Below are 24,158 nucleotides of genomic sequence, written 5' to 3' on the forward strand. Positions count from 1 at the left end.
GGGTGTTCTAGTGTGTGTCCTAGTGGGTGTCCTAGTGTGTGTCCTAGTGTGTGTCCTAGTGTGTGTTCTAATGGGTGTTCTAGTGTGTGTTCTAGTGTGTGTTCTAGTGTGTGTCCTAGTGTGTGTTCTAGTGGGTGTTCTAGTGTGTGTTCTAGTGTGTGTTCTAATGGGTGTTCTAGTGTGTGTCCTAGTGTGTGTTCTAGTGGGTGTCCTAGTGGGTGTCCTAGTGGGTGTCCTAGTGGGTGTTCTAGTGGGTGTTCTAGTGGGTGTTCTAGTGTGTGTTGTAATGGGTGTTCTAGTGGGTGTCCTAGTGGGTGTTCTAATGGGTGTTCTAATGGGTGTCCTAGTGGGTGTCCTAGTGGGTGTCCTAGTGTGTGTCCTAGTGTGTGTCCTAGTGTGTGTCCTAGTGGGTGTTCTAATGGGTGTCCTAGTGGGTGTTCTAGTGGGTGTTCTAGTGGGTGTCCTAGTGTGTGTTCTAATGGGTGTCCTAGTGTGTGTCCTACTGTGTGTTCTAATGGGTGTCCTAGTGTGTGTCCTAGTGTGTGTCCTAGTGTGTGTCCTAGTGTGTGTTCTAATGGGTGTCCTAGTGTGTGTCCTAGTGTGTGTCCTAGTGTGTGTCCTAGTGTGTGTTCTAATGGGTGTCCTAGTGTGTGTTCTAATGGGTGTTCTAGTGTGTGTTCTAGTGTGTGTTCTAATGGGTGTCCTAGTGTGTGTCCTAGTGTGTGTTCTAATGGGTGTTCTAATGGGTGTCCTAGTGTGTGTCCTAGTGGGTGTCCTAGTGTGTGTCCTAGTGTGTGTCCTAGTGTGTGTCCTTGTGTGTGTTCTAATGGGTGTCCTAGTGTGTGTTCTAATGGGTGTCCTAGTGTGTGTCCTAGTGTGTGTCCTAGTGTGTGTCCTAGTGTGTGTCCTAGTGTGTGTCCTAGTCTGTGTCCTAGTGTGTGTTCTAATGGGTGTCCTAGTGTGTGTTCTAGTGTGTGTCCTAGTGTGTGTTCTAATGGGTGTCCTAGTGTGTGTCCTAGTCTGTGTCCTAGTGTGTGTCCTAGTGTGTGTTCTAATGGGTGTCCTAGTGTGTGTCCTAGTGTGTGTCCTAGTGTGTGTCCTATTGTGTGTTCTAATGGGTGTCCTAGTGTGTGTCCTAGTGTGTGTCCTAGTGTGTGTTCTAATGGGTGTCCTAGTGTGTGTTCTAGTGTGTGTCCTAGTGTGTGTCCTAGTGTGTGTTCTAATGGGTGTCCTAGTGGGTGTCCTAGTGTGTGTTCTAATGGGTGTTCTAATGGGTGTTCTAGTGTGTGTTCTAGTGTGTGTTCTAATGGGTGTTCTAGTGTGTGTTCTAATGGGTGTTCTAGTGTGTGTTATAGTGTGTGTTCTAATGGGTGTCCTAGTGTGTGTTCTAGTGTGTGTTCTAATGGGTGTCCTAATGGGTGTTCTAATGGTTGTCCTAGTGTGTGTTCTAGTGGGTGTTCTAGTGTGTGTCCTAGTGTGTGTTCTAATGGGTGTCCTAGTGTGTGTCCTAGTGTGTGTCCTAGTGTGTGTTCTAGTGTGTGTCCTAGTGTGTGTCCTAGTGTGTGTCCTAGTGTGTGTCCTAGTCTGTGTCCTAGTGTGTGTTCTAATGGGTGTCCTAGTGTGTGTTCTAGTGTGTGTCCTAGTGTGTGTTCTAATGGGTGTCCTAGTGTGTGTCCTAGTCTGTGTCCTAGTGTGTGTCCTAGTGTGTGTTCTAATGGGTGTCCTAGTGTGTGTCCTAGTGTGTGTCCTAGTGTGTGTCCTATTGTGTGTTCTAATGGGTGTCCTAGTGTGTGTCCTAGTGTGTGTCCTAGTGTGTGTTCTAATGTGTCCTAGTGTGTGTCCTAGTGTGTGTCCTAGTGTGTGTCCTAGTGTGTGTTCTAATGGGTGTCCTAGTGTGTGTCCTAGTGTGTGTCCTAGTGTGTGTCCTAGTGTGTGTTCTAATGGGTGTCCTAGTGGGTGTCCTAGTGTGTGTTCTAATGGGTGTTCTAGTGTGTGTTCTAGTGTGTGTTCTAGTGTGTGTTCTAGTGTGTGTTCTAATGGGTGTCCTAGTGTGTGTTCTAGTGTGTGTTCTAATGGGTGTCCTAGTGTGTGTTCTAGTGTGTGTTCTAATGGGTGTCCTAATGGGTGTTCTAATGGTTGTCCTAGTGTGTGTTCTAGTGGGTGTTCTAGTGTGTGTCCTAGTGTGTGTTCTAATGGGTGTCCTAGTGTGTGTTCTAGTGTGTGTTCTAATGGGTGTCCTAGTGTGTGTCCGAGTGTGTGTTCTAGTGTGTGTTCTAATGGGTGTCCTAGTGTGTGTTCTAATGGGTGTTCTAATGGGTGTTCTAGTGTGTGTTCTAATGGGTGTTCTAATGGGTGTTCTAGTGTGTGTTCTAGTGTGTGTTCTAATGGGTGTTCTAGTGTGTGTTCTAGTGTGTGTTCTAATGGGTGTCCTAGTGTGTGTTCTAGTGTGTGTTCTAATGGGTGTTCTAGTGTGTGTTCTAGTGTGTGTTCTAGTGTGTGTTCTAGTGTGTGTTCTAGTGTGTGTTCTAATGGGTGTCCTAGTGTGTGTGTTCTAGTGTGTGTTCTAATGGGTGTCCTAGTGTGTGTTCTAATGGGTGTTCTAATGGGTGTTCTAGTGTGTGTTCTAATGGGTGTCCTAGTGTGTGTTCTAATGGGTGTTCTAGTGTGTGTTCTAGTGTGTGTTCTAATGGGTGTCCTAGTGTGTGTGTTCTAGTGTGTGTTCTAATGGGTGTCCTAGTGTGTGTTCTAATGGGTGTTCTAATGGGTGTTCTAGTGTGTGTTCTAATGGGTGTTCTAGTGTGTGTTCTAATGGGTGTTCTAGTGTGTGTTCTAGTGTGTGTTCTAATGGGTGTTCTAGTGTGTGTTCTAGTGTGTGTTCTAATGGGTGTCCTAGTGTGTGTTCTAGTGTGTGTTCTAGTGTGTGTTCTAGTGTGTGTTCTAGTGTGTGTTCTAATGGGTGTCCTAGTGTGTGTGTTCTAGTGTGTGTTCTAATGGGTGTCCTAGTGTGTGTTCTAATGGGTGTTCTAATGGGTGTTCTAGTGTGTGTTCTAATGGGTGTCCTAGTGTGTGTTCTAATGGGTGTTCTAATGGGTGTTCTAGTGTGTGTTCTAGTGTGTGTTCTAATGGGTGTTCTAGTGTGTGTTCTAATGGGTGTTCTAGTGTGTGTTCTAATGGGTGTTCTAGTGTGTGTTCTAGTGTGTGTCCTAGTGGGTGTCCTAGTGTGTGTTCTAATGGGTGTCCTAGTGTGTGTTCTAGTGTGTGTTCTAATGGGTGTCCTAATGGGTGTTCTAATGGTTGTCCTAGTGTGTGTTCTAGTGGGTGTTCTAGTGTGTGTCCTAGTGTGTGTTCTAATGGGTTTCCTAGTGTGTGTTCTAGTGTGTGTTCTAATGGGTGTCCTAGTGTGTGTCCGAGTGTGTGTTCTAGTGTGTGTTCTAATGGGTGTCCTAGTGTGTGTTCTAGTGTGTGTTCTAATGGGTGTTCTAATGGGTGTTCTAGTGTGTGTTCTAATGGGTGTTCTAGAGTGTGTTCTAGTGTGTGTTCTAATGGGTGTTCTAGTGTGTGTTCTAATGGGTGTCCTAGTGTGTGTTCTAGTGTGTGTTCTAGTGGGTGTTCTAGTGGGTGTTCTAGTGTGTGTTCTAGTGTGTGTTCTAGTGTGTGTTCTAATGGGTGTCCTAGTGTGTGTGTTCTAGTGTGTGTTCTAATGGGTGTCCTAGTGTGTGTTCTAATGGGTGTCCTAGTGTGTGTTCTAATGGGTGTCCGAGTGTGTGTTCTAGTGTGTGTTCTAATGGGTGTCCTAGTGTGTGTTCTAGTGTGTGTTCTAATGGGTGTCCGAGTGTGTGTTCTAGTGTGTGTTCTAATGGGTGTCCTAGTAGGTGTTCTAATGGGTGTTCTAGTGTGTGTTCTAGTGTGTGTTCTAATGGGTGTCCTAGTGTGTGTTCTAGTGTGTGTTCTAATGGGTGTCCTAGTATGTGTTCTAATGGGTGTGCTAGTGTGTGTTCTAATGGGTGTCCTAGTGTGTGTTCTAATGGGTGTTCTAGTGGGTGTCCTAGTGTGTGTCCTAGTGTGTGTTCTAATGGGTGTCCTAGTGTGTGTCCTAGTGTGTGTTCTAATGGGTGTCCTAGTGTGTGTCCTAGTGTGTGTTCTAATGGGTGTCCTAGTGGGTGTCCTAGTGTGTGTTCTAATGGGTGTCCTAGTGGGTGTCCTAGTGTGTGTTCTAATGGGTGTCCTAGTGTGTGTCCTAGTGTGTGTCCTAGTGTGTGTTCTAGTGTGTGTTCTAGTGTGGTGTTCTAATGGGTGTTCTAGTGTGTGTTCTAATGGGTGTCCTAGTGTGTGTCCTAGTGTGTGTCCTAGTGGGTGTCCTAGTGTGTGTTCTAGTGTGTGTTCTAATGGGTGTTCTAGTGTGTGTTCTAATGGGTGTCCTAGTGTGTGTTCTAATGGGTGTCCTAGTGTGTGTTCTAATGGGTGTCCTAGTGTGTGTTCTAATGGGTGTCCTAGTGTGTGTTCTAGTGTGTCCTAGTGTGTGTCCTAGTGGGTGTCCTAGTGGGTGTCCTAGTGTGTGTTCTAATGGGTGTCCTAGTGTGTGTTCTAATGGGTGTTCTAGTGTGTGTTCTAATGGGTGTCCTAGTGTGTGTTCTAATGGGTGTCCTAGTGTGTGTTCTAATGGGTGTCCTAGTGTGTGTTCTAGTGTGTGTCCTAGTGTGTGTTCTAATGGGTGTCCTAGTGTGTGTCCTAGTGTGTGTCCTAGTGTGTGTTCTAATGGGTGTCCTAGTGTGTGTTCTAATGGGTGTTCTAATGGGTGTTCTAGTGTGTGTTCTAGTGTGTGTTCTAATGGGTGTTCTAGTGTGTGTTCTAATGGGTGTTCTAGTGTGTGTTCTAATGGGTGTTCTAGTGTGTGTTCTAGTGTGTGTCCTAGTGGGTGTCCTAGTGTGTGTTCTAATGGGTGTCCTAGTGTGTGTTCTAGTGTGTGTTCTAATGGGTGTCCTAATGGGTGTTCTAATGGTTGTCGTAGTGTGTGTTCTAGTGGGTGTTCTAGTGTGTGTCCTAGTGTGTGTTCTAATGGGTGTCCTAGTGTGTGTTCTAGTGTGTGTTCTAATGGGTGTCCTAGTGTGTGTCCGAGTGTGTGTTCTAGTGTGTGTTCTAATGGGTGTCCTAGTGTGTGTTCTAGTGTGTGTTCTAATGGGTGTTCTAATGGGTGTTCTAGTGTGTGTTCTAATGGGTGTTCTAGTGTGTGTTCTAGTGTGTGTTCTAATGGGTGTTCTAGTGTGTGTTCTAATGGGTGTCCTAGTGTGTGTCCTAGTGTGTGTTCTAGTGTGTGTTCTAATGGGTGTTCTAGTGTGTGTTCTAATGGGTGTCCTAGTGTGTGTGTTCTAGTGTGTGTTCTAATGGGTGTCCTAGTGTGTGTTCTAATGGGTGTCCGAGTGTGTGTTCTAGTGTGTGTTCTAATGGGTGTCCTAGTAGGTGTTCTAATGGGTGTTCTAGTGTGTGTTCTAGTGTGTGTTCTAATGGGTGTCCTAGTGTGTGTTCTAGTGTGTGTTCTAATGGGTGTCCTAGTGTGTGTTCTAGTGTGTGTCCTAGTGTGTGTCCTAGTGTGTGTCCTAGTGTGTGTCCTAGTGTGTGTTCTAGTGTGTGTCCTAGTGTGTGTCCTAGTGGGTGTCCTAGTGTGTGTCCTAGTGTGTGTCCTAGTGTGTGTTCTAGTGTGTGTTCTAATGGGTGTCCTAGTGTGTGTTCTAATGGGTGTCCTAGTGTGTGTCCTAGTGTGTGTTCTAATGGGTGTTCTAGTGTGTGTTCTAGTGTGTGTTCTAATGGGTGTCCTAGTGTGTGTTCTAATGGGTGTTCTAGTGTGTGTTCTAGTGTGTGTTCTAGTGTGTGTTCTAATGGGTGTCCTAGTGTGTGTCCTAGTGTGTGTTCTAGTGTGTGTTCTAAAGGGTGTCCTAGTGGGTGTTCTAGTGGGTGTTCTAGTGGGTGTTCTAGTGGGTGTTCTAGTGTGTGTTCTAGTGGGTGTTCTAGTGTGTGTTCTAGTGTGTGTTCTAATGGGTGTTCTAGTGTGTGTTCTAGTGTGTGTTCTAATGGGTGTCATAGTGTGTGTTCTAATGGGTGTTCTAGTGTGTGTTCTAGTGTGTGTTCTAGTGTGTGTTCTAGTGTGTGTCCTAGTGTGTGTTCTAGTGTGTGTTCTAATGGGTGTTCTAGTGTGTGTCCTAGTGTGTGTTCTAATGGGTGCCCTAGTGTGTGTCCTAATGGGTGTCCTAGTGTGTGTCCTAGTGTGTGTTCTAATGGGTGTCCTAGTGTGTGTCCTAGTGTGTGTCCTAGTGTGTGTCCTAGTGTGTGTCCTAGTGTGTGTTCTAATGGGTGTCCTAGTGTGTGTCCTAGTGTGTGTTCTAATGGGTGCCCTAGTGTGTGTCCTAGTGTGTGTTCTAATGGGTGTCCTAGTGTGTTCTAATGGGTGTTCTAGTGTGTGTTCTAATGGGTGTTCTAGTGTGTGTTCTAGTGGGTGTTCTAGTGTGTGTCCTAGTGTGTGTTCTAGTGTGTGTTCTAATGGGTGTCCTAGTGTGTGTCCTAGTGTGTGTCCTAGTGTGTGTCCTAGTGTGTGTTCTAATGGGTGTCCTAGTGTGTCCTAGTGTGTGTCCTAGTGTGTGTTCTAATGGGTGTCCTAGTGTGTGTCCTAGTGTGTGTTCTAGTGTGTGTTCTAATGTGTGTCCTAGTGTGTGTTCTAGTGTGTGTCCTAGTGTGTGTTCTAATGGGTGTCCTAGTGTGTGTCCTAGTGTGTGTCCTAGTGTGTGTCCTAGTGTGTGTTCTAGTGTGTGTCCTAGTGTGTGTCCTAGTGTGTGTTCTAGTGTGTGTTCTAATGGGTGTCCTAGTGTGTGTTGTAGTGTGTGTTCTAATGTGTGTCCTAGTGTGTGTTCTAGTGTGTGTCCTAGTGTGTGTTCTAATGGGTGTCCTAGTGTGTGTCCTAGTGTGTGTCCTAGTGTGTGTCCTAGTGTGTGTTCTAGTGTGTGTTCTAGTGTGTGTTCTAATGGGTGCCCTAGTGTGTGTCCTAGTGTGTGTCCTAGTGTGTGTCCTAGTGTGTGTTCTAATGGGTGTCCTAGTGTGTGTCCTAGTGGGTGTTCTAATGGGTGTTCTAGTGTGTGTCCTAGTGTGTGTTCTAGTGTGTGTCCTAGTGTGTGTCCTAGTGTGTGTCCTAGTGTGTGTTCTAATGGGTGTCCTAGTGTGTGTCCTAGTGTGTGTCCTAGTGTGTGTTCTAATGGGTGTCCTAGTGTGTGTCCTAGTGTGTGTCCTAGTGTGTGTTCTAATGGGTGTCCTAGTGTGTCCTAGTGTGTGTCCTAGTGTGTGTTCTAATGGGTGTCCTAGTGTGTGTCCTAGTGTGTCCTAGTGTGTGTCCTAGTGGGTGTCCTAGTGTGTGTCCTAGTGTGTGTTCTAATGGGTGTCCTAGTGTGTGTTCTAATGGGTGTTCTAGTGTGTGTCCTAGTCTGTGTCCTAGTGTGTGTCCTAGTGTGTGTTCTAGTGTGTCCTAGTGGGTGTCCTAGTGGGTGTCCTAGTGTGTGTTCTAATGGGTGTCCTAGTGTGTGTCCTAATGGGTGTCCTAGTGTGTGTCCTAGTGTGTGTCCTAGTGTGTGTCCTAGTGTGTGTCCTAGTGTGTGTCCTAGTGTGTGTCCTTGTGTGTGTTCTTGTGTGTGTCCTAGTGTGTGTCCTAGCGTGTGTCCTGGCGTGTGTCTTAGCGTGTGTCCTGGCGTGTGTCCTAGCGTGTGTCCTAGCGTGTGTCCTAGTGTGTGTTCTAGTGTGTGTTATAATGGGTGTCCTAGTGTGTGTTCTAGTGTGTGTCCTAATGGGTGTCCTAGTGTGTGTTCTAGTGTGTGTCCTAGTGTGTGTCCTAGTGTGTGTCCTAGCGTGTGTCCTGGCGTGTGTCTTAGCGTGTGTCCTAGCGTGTGTCCTAGCGTGTGTCCTAGCGTGTGTCCTCTGTGATATGGGAAGGGGACAGCTCTGTGATGCACTGTGACATGGGCTGTCAGGAGTGATTGGGCAGAGTGGCTTTTAGGGAAGGGGAGAGTCTTGGTCACCCACAGCCAGGGTCTTAGCCCTGACTCTGTCTGTGGTCTAACTGGCTTCCTATTCCCTATACCCCTCACTGTGTTTTTTTATTGTTCCCCTCTAATCAGAGCCCGATTAAGACCTGGGACACTAAGTGGATGGTATAAATGATCAGGTAGAACAGAAAACCAGCAGGCTCCGGACCTCATAGGGTAAGAGTTGAATACCCCGGTGCTATACAGTGCACTACTTTTGACCAGGGCCTATAGGGCTCCGGGTCAAAAGTAGTGCACTATGAGGAGATTAGAAATATGCTGCCATTTGGGCCGCAGCGTCTGGGTCTGCCTTGCCTGCTGTACAGTTAGTTAGAGCTGAGCTTCAGTGAGGCTACAGGCAGGGGAGACGATATGGCTGGCTGTGAGACAAAAGTTCACAAGTTCATATCATACACTCAATAATGCACTGACGGATCAATGTGAGGGCTATTATGGGTCAAAACTCAAGATGAAACAGTCCCCATTTCAACACGTGTCCCTACAGTAGGACACAATGTTTGGGTATGTAGATTACAACAATATGCATGTCACGCACAGCCATATCCGGTCTGTCTGTCTGTGTGTGTGTGTGTGACCGTCCTAGCTGGAGGTCAGTAGACCGGCTGGTCTGTTAGACGTGTGAGAATTAGCTTAGACTCCACAGACAGCTCAGACACCCTGAGACTTAATCACACATTAAACCACCCCACAGCCACCTCTCATTAGACGCCTGTAGAGAGGCCATGTTCACACACATACACGACTGCACCGTGTCTTACTAGAGGTCATCACAGTTCGAAAAGTCTATTGATGATAGACTCAACAGTGTAATGTGGCTAAAGTATCTCCCTCGGTCAGTGTACAGGTGGTCTGGTTGGAGTTAGCCAACAACCCTGCTTGCATGTGGGCTCTCTCTCATCAAACACTCAAAAGCCACCGAGAGAGATAGAGAGACGGAAAGAGAGAGAGAGAGGCAGAAAGAGAGAGAGAGACTACAGAGAACTAGTGTCCCCTGCACTTTGGCACTGCAAGCCACTATTCCCAATCTGCATTACAAAAGCTAAACGCACATTAGCGTCAAGTCTGTTTGCAAACTCCTACAGTACAAATAGACCTATGAATGGTTTTTCAATCCAAACAAAACTTCTACCCTGGAAAATGAAGTCTCCCGAGCCAAGTGTGCATGTTTGACATAACCAGAGCTGATGTGTGTATCCATTTCCCACGTGGCACTCGAGACAGACTCAGTTTCCCAGGCTTGCAACAGCAAAGTGTGGAGAAGATCGAAACTGAACCGCCGTTGGGGCTCCTCAGGGCTCAGTCAGAGTACCGCTCAAGGTTGTGATTAAGGTCATTTCAATTACCGTTCCTGTGATTACAGTTACCCCAATCTAGGCTGATAGAATAATGTCCATACAGGAGAGATGGGGGACCCGGATACACACCTCCAGTGTGTACTCACTAATGTACTTTGTCAAACCCCATTTGGCTTGGACTGAGCACCCGCTAAGCTCTAGATAGAAGACATTGAGGAGGAGTGTTACTAGCGTAGGGGGTCAAAGGTAGCCTGGTTAACAGACTGAAGGATAGTTTAACCAGGAAAGGTCCAAGCTGTTTCTGGGTGTCCAACCCAAACCATATTGTGTATTACTGATAAATGTTTCTTTTATGATTTATTCACCTTTGTTTCATCATCTATACTGTACTGTAACATCTACAGTATTCGCACAGTAACATTCACAGCATTTTCACTTGGTTCCCATAACACATCCATGTTTTCCAGAGGTATTGATCAGTAGGCAGGCCTATACCGTACGTGTACCTTAATATCCTACTATACAATACAGAATGTTTTATGTGGACATTAAATCCCCACAGACCCTATATTATACACAGGAATGTTCTCACATCCAGACATGGGAACTCAAACGTCTCTGTACTCCATCAAGATGTAAAGACCAGGTGTTTAGATCAGAGAACGCATAGCAGCACTATAGCACTTCAATCAGACTCCAGTCAGGCAAGAGTAATGGAAACAGAGACCGAATGAGATCAGTATCTACTGTAAAGTGTCATGACATCAAACTGAGGTATAGAGGTTTTCATCTATTAGCTGTACTGGCTGCAGACACTGGCCTGTTACAGGGGATTCACAAAGAGCACAGAATCACAATGTAATAATGTGGAATTGGCTCAATATTGGAAATATGATGTCTAATGCTGCTATTTGATTCACATAACATTATATGAACTAAGTCTAGGCACTGCCCAGAGGGAAAATAGGTGTGTTTTTTTAATAAATACGTGTTAATATGTCCTGTATGTTGTAGATGTACTTATTACATCAATACTCAGAGGAGACTAGCTGCTGTCTAGGGTTGGCACCTGGCAATGCAGAAGTATTTGTCTGGGTGTGCTTTTTCAGAAGCTCTCACTCAGATCTGAGTTTTTCAGATGCTTGATATTGTTTATTGCTGTGAAATGTCAAAATGTCAAAATGACCACACCTCTTTCATTGTTAACAATTGCAATGCATATTGACGGGGTTTGTGGGGCATTGGTTTCGACTGCAGTGCTGAATGCTGTAAGTAGGACTACACTGCCGGTGTGGCTCCTAGACTCCATTCAAATCAGATCTAGAACACTGCTCCTGCCTATACGTCATGAAGAGTGAATAAACAATAAACAACGAATAACAAAGATACCACCAATAGGCCTATATTGCCATACAAAACCGTAGGCCTAGTTTAAATCTGGGATTAGGCAGAGAGTAGACTATAGCAGGCTGGGGCGGTTACTGCAGTTATCCGCCAGAGCAGCCCCCGCACCGTTTCAGCACCCTGCATGGTGGACCTGAACAATGGGCATAGCCCGCAGCCCCGGAGCGCTCACACGTTGACCAACAAAAATACTAACGGCCTTTTTATTACGCATTTTTATGAGACAAATAAACACTTAAAGGTGTTAGGTAAAATTTGTAAAAATTAAGTAAAACGAGATGGTAGCAAAAAAGCAGACAAATGGACATGCCGACTAAGCCTTTCTCTCGTAAGGGTGAGTCTGATGTGCAAACCTTGTTCATTCTCAAAGGTAAAATACAGTAGTATTCTTACCAAGTTAACAAACAAGGTTGTCATTTTTAACTAGGATATAGCACAAACAGTTTAACACATGCCTTTCCTAAATGCGCAACAACTCGGATTAGAAGCCACCTTCAATGCTTTCAGTGATTCCGAGAACATCAAACTTTTTTTTATCTAAACTAAATCAAGTGTGTTGAAAGTGCAAATCATTTAAATGTAATTAAAACATAATTAACCATGCTTTGCCTTTAAATTGAATAAATTCAATATCGCATTTCCCTTACCTGTTCGTGGCAAATGAACCGTATAAATAAATCCCTTGTGCACTGTGCCTTGAGCCCTAGTGACAATGCAAAGAGATGTCGGTCTCTCTGACCCTTCCCACTGCGTTCAAATGCCGTAATTACATCAGTAGTGGCGCATTATTTGTATGCAACCAACGGTTGCAGGTTCTCGCTCCCACACACACGCACGCATGCGCACCCACGCGCGCACACACACACACACACACACACACACACACAGGTGGGGAGCTACATGTAAGAGGATGGATGGGCTTCTGTGAGTAGCTGCATTGCATTGCTCTGCTTACAGGGAGGGGTGCGGCACTGGTTGAGGAGTGAGAGAGATGTGGAGGGGAGAGAGGAGATGGGGTGGGGAGGAGAGAGATGTGGAGGGGAGAGAGGAGATGGGGGTGGGGAGGAGAGAGATGTGGAGGGGAAAGAGGAGATGGGGGTGGGGAGGAGAGAGGATACCGGGAGAAAGAGCGAGGGAAAGAGGGGAACTGGATTCATCAAGGGAGCAGCTGCTCCTGTCTTCCCCCATGGGATCCCAGCCACACTATGTCTGGTGCCCGTGCCAAGACTGGCACTGTAGGATTTGGGGGAATGTGGGGGTTGGAGCAGATTGCCTCTCCCTCTCCTTAAACAGATAACATGTGTACCCATGCCAGCTGGCCACAGGCATATTCCCCCTGACAGCAGCATACTAGCACAACTGAAACACCAGATTGATCATGTAAAAACCACTAAAGACATCCAACTCAACCTAAATCAAGCTATGTACGTTAGCCAACAGTATATAGCTATCCTTGCAGTCTCAGAGCAGTAGCTTGCTGCTTTGCTCCCTTGCATTGTCAGAGCAGTAGCTTGCTGCTTTGTTCCCTTGCAGTCTCAGAGCAGTAGCTTGCTGCTTTGTTCCCTTGCAGTCTCAGAGCAGTAGCTTGCTGCTTTGGTCCCTTGCAGTGTCAGAGCAGTAGCTTGCTGCTTTGTTCCCTTGCAGTCTCAGAGCAGTAGCTTGCTGCTTTGTTCCCTTGCAGTCTCAGAGCAGTAGCTTGCTGCTTTGTTCTCTTGCAGTCTCAGAGCAGTAGCTTGCTGCTTTGGTCCCTTGCAGTCTCAGAGCAGTAGCTTGCTGCTTTGTTCTCTTGCAGTCTCAGAGCAGTAGCTTGCTGCGTTGTCTGTTGGTGAGACTAGCCTACATGCTACATCCATATATATATATATACACATGTGCTACAATAGGCTAGTCGGTGCATTGACCTGCTTGCTAGGATCCTGTTACCAGCTGTGCATCCCAAATGAAACCCTATAGAGCTCTGGTCAAAAGTAGTGCACTACTTCATAGGGCTCTGGTCAAAAGTAGTGCACTACTTCATAGGACTCTATTCAAAAGTAGTGCACAACGTATACAGAATAGGGTGCCATTTGGGATGCTTACACAGTACATGTATGTGTTTCAGTTTGGGACTGGGTCAATGGGAGCCAGAAATGACACCTACCTTTGTGTTGAGCCAAAGCATTTTACAACAAGTGTTCAGAGAGGCAGCTGGACTTAATACAATACCTGGGTAAATAGGTTCAGCCAAGCACAACGTTGTAGATTTCAGATAGAAATACATGATGTAGAACAGAGTGATATGTAGAATAAGGAAGCGCTTCAGCTCTATTCATTACATTTCTCTCTAATTTTTCAACATTTGACTACTGAATGTGGCCCCTGCCCAACGGTGTTTCATGAATTGGACAAGCTTTGAAGCCACAGACAGAATATGACACAAAACAGTTGGTTAATATTAAAAGCACCTTTGATGCGTTATAACAGTGTGGATTTACTTTTTGTTCTACGTCCTCTCTGTCTAACACAGCACCTGGGACAGGAGCTTTTAATGGCTGTGCCCATACCACTCCACTAAGCTTTAATATTGAAGGTAACAGGATGATTATCAAAACCATACGGATAGGAATTGATAAAAAAATAAAACCAAAGCTAATGAAAATGCTCCTAGTAGACAGACACATCCTATTGATATGGAATGAAACCCAGGTTTAATCGGTTCACAAGACTTACTGCCATCTTGTGGTTAAAATAATACATAGCAGGAGACTATAAACCTTAGTAGTTGAGGCTGGCGTTCTCGTCCTCCAGAGCTGTCACGAGGGCATCAATCTCAGGCTCACACATCTTCTCACGTACCACAGACGCACACCCAAAAACCAGGCTTATAATGCATTAGGACTGCATCATGATGCATTATTCCTGTATGCCTTCATCCACTGGAATAGAACACCCCACATCTTCATGAAACTGACAGAACACAATAGAACACCCCAGGTCTTCATGAAACTGACAGAACACAATAGAACACCCCACGTCTTCATGAAACTGACAGAACACAATAGAACACCCCAGGTCTTCATGAAACTGACAGAACACAATAGAACACCCCACATCTTCATGAAACTGACAGAACACAATAGAACACCCCAGGTCTTCATGAAACTGACAGAACACAATAGAACACCCCAGGTCTTCATGAAACTGACAGAACACAATAGAACACCCCAGGTCTTCATGAAACTGACAGAACACAATAGAACACCCCACGTCTTCATGAAACTGACAGAACCAAATGAAAATTGTAAGAGGGATCACCGAAATTGTATAACTTTAATAAACAAGCAATATTATTACATTACAATCAAAATTAAAGGTGGTGTTTAAAATGTTCAACCATACTGCAATGTTCTAATTCACAGCTTGTTGTGGTGTTAAGTCAGCCCGCCGCACCTCTCTGATTCAGAGGGGTTGGGTTAGATGAGGAAGACATTTCAGTTGAATGCATTCAGTTGTACAACTGACTAGGTTTCCCCCTTTCCCTTTGAATGCTGACCATCAATAGTTATCAGGAGAAGAACGCAAGGGCACTTCAGGTTAGGAGCTACGAACAAATGGATGGATAAAATACTGTTCATTCAAAGTAAAACATTCTAACGTACATGACTATACCATTTAGTTATCTACCCCCATAAACACAGCAGGACAGACAGTTGGACACAAATACAAAGGTGGCATTACAAAAATATACAATTTAACTCTGCATTTATTTGATCAATGTTTCAAACTTCTTAAATTTAAAGTGTGAAAGGAAGGATGGATTCAATAACATATTGTTGACTTTGTAGAAGCCCAAAGGGATAAACAATCCTACATCTAGAGTGTTAAAACCACACATTCCCAGCAATATTAGCAAATAAATGAGAAAACCTGAATATCTATTATTTCACTCCATGCTTATTCAAAGAGGAGTGAATGCTAAGTTCCACTTAAGCAAAATGTTTATCTCAGTCCTGCACTGAAGTCTATGGGAGACTAAGTGAAAATTTGACTTAAGTGAAAGTTCAGATTCACCCCAGAAATACCACTGGCCTACCTTCGGAGAACATCACTTCAAAAGGCACGGACAACCAGCTCAGCAGCTAACCCAGTCAAAACTGCTGTTGGTGTTAAGAGACTTATGTTAACCACTTCCCAGCTCTCCTCCATGGTGATGTCACTGGGACGTCTCCCTCACTTCTGGCTGACGATACTGCGGGCGATCAGCTCCTTCATGATCTCATTGGTGCCTCCATAGATGGGCTGGATACGGGAGTCCACAAACGCCCTGATGGGGAGAGAGAGGATTTTCATATGCACTGACAGCATAGAACTAAATAGAAAACGTGTTATATTTCCATGGCAAAGACATCACTGTCACTCACTTGGCGATGGGGTACTTCCACATGTAGCCCCAGCCTCCGTGGAGCTGCAGACACCGGGTGGCCACAGAGTTCTGGAGGTCAGACGCCCTGATAAACAACAAAAAAGTCAAGTCAGACGATACAGGTCTCAATTCTCTACCCTTCTCCCTGAAGTGTGCACTTCATCACTTCATCATGGGTTTAAAAGCATTGTCTGGAAAGACATCTCCAGCATTACTCTTATACCAATTCACTCCCTTTAAATCCATAAGGGCGGATGTGCAAGTGCACTTTACACGTCAAACACACTGACAGTTCTGGACTGAAGTACCATAAAGCTGGTGAAATTAGGTTTAGTATCTGGTTGTGTTCTCACCAGTACTTGGCCATAGAGGCTGTTTGAGAGTCCAGGCGTTTCTCTGCGTGGAGCTGGAGACAGTTGTCTAAAAAGGATCGGCCCACACAGATCTCAGTCTTCAGCTCTGCCAGCTTGTGCTGTACAGTCTGCACCATGAGACAGGGGATGGAGTTAGTGGATCACTTCAATATCCTCTCTGGGCTAGGCGGGACGAATTCGTCCCACCTACGTAACAGCCAGTTGAAGCCTGTGGCGCGATTTTCAAAACCTTAAAAATCCTATTACTTCAATTTCTCAAACATATGACTATTTTACAGCTATTTAAAGACAAGACTCTCGTTAATCTAACCACACTGTCCGATTTCAAAAAGGCTTTACAACGAAAGCAAAACATTAGATTATGTCAGCAGAGTACCAAGCCAGAAATAATCAGACACCCATTTTTCAAGCTAGCATATAATGTCACAAAAACCCAGAAGACAGCTAAATGCAGCACTAACCTTTGATGATCTTCATCAGATGACAACCCTAGGACATTATGTTATACAATACATGCATGTTTTGTTCAATCAAGTTCATATTTATATCAAAAAACAGCTTTTTACATTAGCATGTGACGTTCAGAACTAGCAAACTTCCGGGAATTCGCTAACATTTTACTAAATTACTCACGATAAACGTTCACAAAAAGCATAACAATTATTTTAAGAATTATAGATACAGACCTCCTCTATGCACTCGATATGTCCGATTTTAAAATAGCTTTTTGGTGAAAGCACATTTTGCAATATTCTAAGTACATAGCCCAGGCATCACGGGCTAGCTATTTAGACACCCGGCAAGTTTAGCACTCACCATAATCATATTTACTATTATAAAAGTTTGATTACCTTTTGTTGTCTTCGTCAGAATGCACTCCCAGGACTGCTACTTCAATAACAAATGTTGGTTTGGTCCAAAATAATCCATCGTTATATCCGAATAGCGGCGTTTTGTTCGTGCGTTCCAGACACTATCCGAAATGGTAAAGAAGGGTCGTGCGCATGGCGCAATTCGTGACAAAAAAATTCTAAATATTCCATTACCGTACTTCGAAGCATGTCAACCGCTGTTTAAAATCAATTTTTATGCCATTTTTCTCGTAGAAAAGCGATAATATTCCGACCGGGAATCTCCTTTTCGGCAAACAAAGGAAAAAAATCACAAAGAAGGGGGCAGCCAGGTCACGCGCCTAAGCCCAGAGTCCCTTGATCGGCCACTTGAGAAAGGCGATAATGTGTTTCAGCCTGGGGCTGGGATGACGACATTCAGGTTTTTCCCGGGCTCTGAGCGCCTATGGACGACGTAGGAAGTGTCACGTTAGAGCAGAGATCCTTAGTAAAAGATAGAGATGGCAAAGAAGTTCCAGAAATGGTCAGACAGGCCACTTCCTGTAAAGGAATCTCTCAGGTTTTGACCTGCCATTTGAGTTCTGTTATACTCACAGACACCATTCAAACAGTTTTAGAAACTTTAGGGTGTTTTCTATCCATATGTAATAAGTATATGCATATTCTAGTTACTGGGTAGGAGTGGTAACCAGATTAAATCGGGTATGTTTTTTATCCAGCCGTGTCAATACTGCCCCCTAGCCCTAACAGGATATATACTACAATACAACTTTATTCATCCATCTGATCAAACACAAATGTGTTCTATGGAGCTAGTTTGGGGTTAAGTGCCTTGCTCAAGGGCACAACGGTAGGAGAGACGGGATCAGACACCAACAGCCCTCTAGTTGCTAGTTCAGTCCCCACTTTGATTCAGCTTCTCTAACCTAGGTTACCTACCACCCGAATAGAGCTAGTGTTCACTACACTGAAAACATACCTGTAACTACAGCAGAAATACGAGTGAAAGATAATGCTGTCCAACCTGAAGGTGAGCGATGGTCTTGCCGAAAGCCTTCCTCTGAGTCACATAGTTCCTGCTCTCCTCAAACATGAACTCACTGCTGGCAATAGCCATGTCTGCAATCAGTAGGCGCTCCTGCAAGAACAAGAGGAAAGAAGGTGAAGAGCATTAATAATGACGTGGTTTCTAGCTACTAGATATAGCCATACCTTTGTGACAATCGTGTACGTAGGAATAGGTTAGGGGTCAATTCAATTTCAGTTTACTTCCTGAATTGAAATGTAACTGACCCCAACCCTGGTATATCATGCAAGTGTAATTAATCTCTGAAAGGTGTACCTGTGGCAGCTCGTTCATCAGGTAGTAGAAGCCCTTGTTGGCCTGTCCCAGCAGGGCAGAAGCAGGGAGACGCACGTCCTCAAAGAACAGCTCAGCCGTGTCCTGGGGGACAGAGAGACAACGGTTAATATATATAGAAGGTAATGGCTGTTCTAGAAAATGGGCTGACATGACGGCCCCTTCTGGTCATCTGAATCCACTTGTCAAGGGACGTCAATGTCAAACTGACTGTTTGACCAGACCTGGATTCAATCGTGTTTGTTTTCTTTCAAATACTTTAGCGGCCTTCGATTGAGCTTGAACTACGCAATGGAATCAAAGGAATAGTAAAACAAAAACATACCCATCCATCTGGGTCTACATGCAGGCTCAATCAAACTCAAAGGATTTGAAAAGGAAATCAAAAGTATTTGAACCCAGCCAGGTGGTCAAAATGGCCCCTTAATGAGAGGGGGTTAAAACATTTGCGATTGAGAATTCTGACTGTACCATCAGGCCAATCTTCTCCAGCTTCTTGCCCGCCTGGAAGCCTGGCATTCCTTTCTCCACCAGGAAGAGGCTGATCCCGTGGGCCGCTGTTTTCGCCTCGCGGTTCGTTACGGTCACCACGATCACCATGTCGGCCATACAGCCGTTGGTGATGAACACCTGTGGGTCAATGGACAGAAGTCAATGACATGGGTCATGTTCAGTTGGGAGAAAACATTTTGAAATGGAGAGGCACTACTCGAATTTGTCAAACAAGAATACAGATTGTTGTTCTCCAATGCAAAACGTTTTGCTACAGTGTGCCCTACTGAACACAACCCGAGTCTGGTTAAACCACATCCACCCTGAAAGCACCTTGTTGCCGTTGAGGATCCAGTCATCGCCGTCCTTCTTAGCATACGTCCTGACACCTTGGAGGTCACTGGGTAGAAAGGAGAGAAGAGAGGATCTTTAGGATGGACTGCTATTGGCTAGACAGAGGTAGAAGTTGGAGAAGACAATGAAAATAGAAAACAAGCAGAATGACCCCCTCATTGACCTTACCATTGTCAAATTGTCATGCTGAAAGTATAGCCTATTAAATTAACAATTTTCACACCATCGTGCCGACCCAAACCGTATTGTGCCTGCTTGGATATTTTCTTTTCACATGGTCCTTTCCAGTAGGGGTCCAGCAACTAAAGATGCCTAAGCAGACCAATGCAGTACAGCTCGGGTCAGCTTGGCCCAGTTGTGTTAAAAGTCCTCACCTGCCAGCTCCTGGCTCCGTCATGGCGATAGCCCCGATGCAGGTCCCAGCAGCCATCTGGGGTATGAAGCGATCGATCTGTTCCTTGGAGCCATAGTTACTGATGTAGGGCATGCAGATCTCAGAGTGGAGGGCAAAGCCTGGGCCAGAGCAGTTAGAGTACATCCTTGAAGAGTAAGAGAGACAGGGTGAGAGAGGGGTCTGCTGGGTGGGAGGGGGGGTGACTGTGTGTGTCGAGGTGGAGTGTTGACTGTGAGTGTGTGTATGAGTTGGAGGGAAGCAGTGTTCAAAACAAAATGTGTCACATGCGCTGAATACAACAGTGAAATGCTTAGTTACAAGCCCTTAACCAACAATGCTTTAAGAAAAAAATAAAAGTAAAAAAAATTTAAAATAAAAGTAACAAATAATATAGCGAGGCTATATACAGCTATATACATATATTAGCTGTTCAGAGTCTTACGGCTTTGGGGTAGAAGCTGTTAAGAAGCCTTTTGGACGTAGACTTGGTGCTCCGGTATCGCTTGCCATGCGGTAGCACAGAGAACAGTCCATGACTAGGGTGGCTGAAGTCTGACAATTTTTAGGGCTTTCCTCTGACACCGCCTGGTATAGAGGTCCTGGATGGCAGGAAGCTTGGCCCCAGTGATGTACTGGGCCGTACGCACTACACTCTGTAGCACCTTGCGGTCAGAGGCCAAGCAGTTGCCATACCAGGCAATGATGCAACCAGTCAGGATGCTCTTGATGGTGCAGCTGTAGAACCTTTTGAGGATCTGAGGACCCAATGCCAAAACTTTTTCAGTCTCCTGAGGGGCAATAGGCTTTATCGTGCCCTCTTCACAACTGTCTTAGTGTGTTTGGACCATGATCATTTGTTGGTGATGTGGACACCAAGGAACTTGGTGCTCTCAACCTGCTCAACTACAGCCCCGTCGATGAGAATGGAGGCATGCTCAGTCCTCCTTTTCCTGTAGTCCACAATCATCTCCTTTGTCTTGATCACGTTGAGGGAGAGGTTGATGTCCTGGCACCACACGGCCAGGTCTCTGACCTCCTCCGTATAGGCTGTCTCATTGTTGTTGGTGATCAGTTGGTCAGCGCATGCTTGGAGTACACATCCTGGTAAAGTTGACCTGTTTAAAGGTCTTACTCACATTGGCTACGGAGAGCGTGATCACACAGTCTTCCGGAACAGCTGATGCTCTCATGCATGCTTCAGTGTTACTTGCCTTAAAGCAAGCGTAGAAGTAATTTAGCTCGTCTGGTAGGCTCGTGTCACTGGGTAGCTCGCGGCTGTGCTTCCCTTTGTAATCTAATAGTTTGCAAGCCCTGCCACATCCGGCGAGCTCTAACCTTTAGCTCAATGTGGATGTTGCCTGTAATCCATGGCTTCTGGTTGGGGTATGTACGTACGGTCCCTGTGGTGACGAGGTCATCGATGTACTTATTGATGAAGCCAGTGACTGATGTGGTGTACTCCTCGATGCCATCAGAAGAATCCCAGAACATATTCCAGTCTGTGCTAACAAAACAGTCCTGTAGTTTAGCATCTGCTTCATCTGACCACTTTCTTATTGACTGCGTCACTAGTTCTTCCTGCTTTAGTTTTTGCTTGTAAGCAGGAATCAGGAGTATAGAATTATGGTCAGATTTACCAAAAGGAGGGCGAGGGAGAGCTTTGTACGCATCTCTGTGTGTGGAGTAAAGGTGGTCTAGAGTTCCCCCCCCTCTGGATGCACATTTAACATGCTGGTAGAAATGAGGTAAAATGGATTTGAGTTTCCCTGCATTAAAGTCCTCAGCCACTAAGAGCGCCGCCTCTGGATAAGCGGTTTCCTGTTTGCTTATGGCCGTATATAGCTCATTGCGACAACAGCAGAATGTTGACATATACCAGGTATAGTATCACGATACATGATTCCAAAACATGTGACTGGGTGTGTGTGTGTGTGTGTGTGTGTGTGTGTGTGTGTGTGTGAGTGAGTATTGTCCCCTTCGGACTTGCCCTGCAGTACAACAAAGCTTGTTGACAGAATAACATTGATGTTATTCGTTGCCATCTTAGTTAAGTCAATTGTGTCATGATGTGACTTTCAGTAATGTGATGACAGTTGATTCGATAAACAAAAATGTTTAATTGTTACCAGATTATTTGGGGCAACACAGAATACGTTTTTTTACGAGTTACCATCTCCCGAATTAAACTCAAGATAATATAGATAGATATCTATCCATCTATCTAAGATATCAATAAGTAATTTATTTATTACCTCATATCAGTCTCATTCTGAACGTCGCAGACTTCTTGAATTTGCAAGAAGCCCAGCCTTCTCTGATTATTCAGTTCTACACAAATTGATTTAATTAATTATTTACTAACTAACTAACACAGAATTCACATACACACTTACATGAGACAAAAGTCCCTAGTGGAGTGACAACTAATGGCGGATTATTACACAGAGAGGGAGAAGGGTGGGAAAAATAGAAAGGTAGGGCGAAAAGGACATTTGTTAACTACGCTCACAGTAACCATAGACCTTGCACACAAGCCCCTGCCCGTTTGGGTAAGAAACAATTTATTTACGTGTAGATGTCTTCGTTCGTCGTCTCTATGTTGAAACCAAACGATCCTTCTATGGGGAATGGCTTGATGGGTGTAAGACTCTGGTTGTCCACCAGAGGTCACAATGTCCTTCGTAGATGTCTTGGTCTTGTAGTGGTGTTCAAATAGAACAGATCGTTAGACGCACCAATGGTTGTCTGAGATGGGACTTTCTTCCTTCCCACCTAGTGTCTTTAGTCAAAGTTCCAGGACCACCTTGACATGCCCAGCTGCAGACTGGCAATGTTAAGGTCTAGTCTTTCTCTTCTTCACCTCATGTGGAGATTCAAAGTTCTGGCCATTTTCAGCCATGTAGCCACAGCTACACATTTTCTGGTCTTAAGAGTTTCAACTATTTGTAACGTTTAGCTCACGCGTCACATCTTTTGGTCTGAATTATGTTAATTCTTAGCGAGTCCTTTTAAGCACTCTGGTCGGGAGTGGGTGTTAGTTTTGGTGGCAAAAATCTTCTGGGGGGCCAAAGCATTCCTTTGGGAAGGGGGGGGGGGATTTCACATTTATGACAGCATGTTATGGTGTCAAAACCGGCCCCATCCCCCCTCCTCTTCTCTTATGTGGGTTAGAGGGGTCTGGTCATGTTGTCAGCCATTTGCCAAGCTGATCTGAGGCCTTGGATCCTCAACCAGGAGAGACATGAAAGTTGTTTGAAATATATCACAACTGTTACATTCTGATATACGCCCATGGTCATAGCAATAGGGCTTGGGGAAATACTAGCCAATCAACCAACTCCTACACCTAGGACACCAGGGCCTGTATTCATATAGCATCTCAGAGTATGAGTGCTGATCTAGGATCAGTTTAGATCATTATTAATATGATTATATGGACAGTGGGGAGCTGATCCCTGATCAGGACAAGATACTTACTGCTCCTCCCACATCACAGCTGCAGATTACCTCCGATCCTACCGTGCTCCTCTGGAGTGAGGATGTCCAACAGCTCCCTGCTCCCCAGCCTTCTGCCACAGCTCCCGGCTCCCCAGCCTTCTGCCACAGCTCCCGGCTTCCCAGCCTTCTGCCACAGCTCCCGGCTTCCCAGCCTTCTGCCACAGCTCCCGGCTCCCCAGTCTTCTGCCACAGCTCCCGGCTCCCCAGTCTTCTGCCACAGCTCCCGGCTCCCCAGTCTTCTGCCACAGCTCCCTGCTCCCCAGCCTTCTGCCACAGCTCCCGGCTCCCCAGTCTTCTGCCACAGCTCCCGGCTCCCCAGTCTTCTGCCACAGCTCCCGGCTCCCCAGTCTTCTGCCACAGCTCCCGGCTCCCCAGCCTTCTGCCACAGCTCCCTGCTCCCCAGTCTTCTGCCACAGCTCCCTGCTCCCCAGCCTTCTGCCACAGCTCCCTGCTCCCCAGCCTTCTGCCACAGCTCCCGGCTCCCCAGTCTTCTGCCACAGCTCCCTGCTCCCCAGCCTTCTGCCACAGCTCCCTGCTCCCCAGCCTTCTGCCACAGCTCCCGGCTCCCCAGTCTTCTGCCACAGCTCCCGGCTCCCCAGCCTTCTGCCACAGCTCCCTGCTCCCCAGCCTTCTGCCACAGCTCCCTGCTCCCCAGCCTTCTGCCACAGCTCCCTGCTCCCCAGCCTTCTGCCACAGCTCCCTGCTCCCCAGCCTTCTGCCACAGCTCCCTGCTCCCCAGCCTTCTGCCACAGCTCCCTGCTCCCCAGCCTTCTGCCACAGCTCCCTGCTCCCCAGCCTTCTGCCACAGCTCCCTGCTCCCCAGCCTTCTGCCACAGCTCCCTGCTCACCATACTTGCCTTCTCCCACCTGGAGGGGGGAGGGAAGACAGAGACCATACCTTAAGTCAGCATTGAGTCATCACAACATAATCACATCATGAAAACCATTCAGTTCACTGAAGAAAAAAAAATCACCAGGGTCCTGTTTATTAGGTCACACAATAGCAAAACCATTTCAAAATATTCTGCAATGGAAAACGAGTGTTCAACTGTTTCCTCCCGCTTTCAGTCAGTTTCCTACCGCTTGGTACTTAATGAACAGGACCCTGGTGGGGAACACTAGGCACATGCGGAGATGGTTACAGACAGTCAATACATACTCCTTGTGGTAGGGCACCACCTCCTCTGTCCAGAAACGTCAGACACTCTCCCTGAACATGTCATGGTCCTCGTTGAAGATCCTGCGGGTGCCGATGTCCATCAGAGTCTTGGCGCTGGACGTCTCCAGCCGATTGGACGTGGGAGCTTTCCCTTCCTGGGGCTGGCTATGCTGCATTCTGGGAAATGGAGGCACGGGCACTTATAAATACACTACATGTTGGTCTAATGGGCATAACAAGGATGTTGTAAGGCCTAACGTATCCTACAGTCTACCTTTAATCTTCAGGTGTGGTACTGAACCACTTGTGTGTTTGCTAAAAAAGTTATAAACTGATTTATTCTGAGATCAGTGTAGTTAGTGGATTTTGAGTCATGGAATTTGACTTGCCCCCCATGGCGGGCTGAGTAACCTATAATGACATTACTAATGTCATTAAGTTAAAGAAACCAAACCAAGGAGCAAACAAAACAACCAGTCAATCAAATAAGGATAGTC

The 24,158-nt window shown here is 45.8% G+C and overlaps 2 protein-coding genes across 8 annotated transcripts in view; both read right to left on the bottom strand.

Moving 5' to 3' along the window:
• The window catches only part of LOC106574851 (microtubule-associated protein 2), a 127,862-nt gene extending 116,211 nt beyond the window's left edge, over window positions 1-11,651 (bottom strand). For 4 of the 7 annotated variants that reach the window (XM_045698116.1, XM_045698117.1, XM_045698112.1 and 1 more), the window contains exon 1: window positions 11,425-11,644. The gene's annotated coding sequence lies outside the window, so the exon portion shown is untranslated. Of the gene's footprint in view, window positions 1-11,424 lie in introns of all 7 variants that reach the window. The other 3 variants (XM_045698115.1, XM_045698114.1, XM_045698118.1) reach the window with 2 other exon arrangements.
• A 2,416-nt stretch (window positions 11,652-14,067) lies between these two features.
• LOC106574850 (long-chain specific acyl-CoA dehydrogenase, mitochondrial-like) lies at window positions 14,068-23,837 on the bottom strand. Its single transcript, XM_045698119.1, is given in 12 exon segments — window positions 14,068-15,080; window positions 15,178-15,264; window positions 15,533-15,660; window positions 17,429-17,542; window positions 17,747-17,853; window positions 18,235-18,394; window positions 18,590-18,656; window positions 18,985-19,149; window positions 22,482-22,509; window positions 22,512-22,554; window positions 23,312-23,369; window positions 23,662-23,837. Coding segments are annotated over 12 exon segments (1,227 nt in total). The 3' UTR covers window positions 14,068-14,986.
• Between the last annotated feature and the right edge of the window lie 321 nt (window positions 23,838-24,158).

This window comes from Salmo salar, chromosome ssa16 (genome assembly GCF_905237065.1).
Source record: "Salmo salar chromosome ssa16, Ssal_v3.1, whole genome shotgun sequence".
Taxonomy (NCBI): domain Eukaryota; kingdom Metazoa; phylum Chordata; class Actinopteri; order Salmoniformes; family Salmonidae; genus Salmo; species Salmo salar.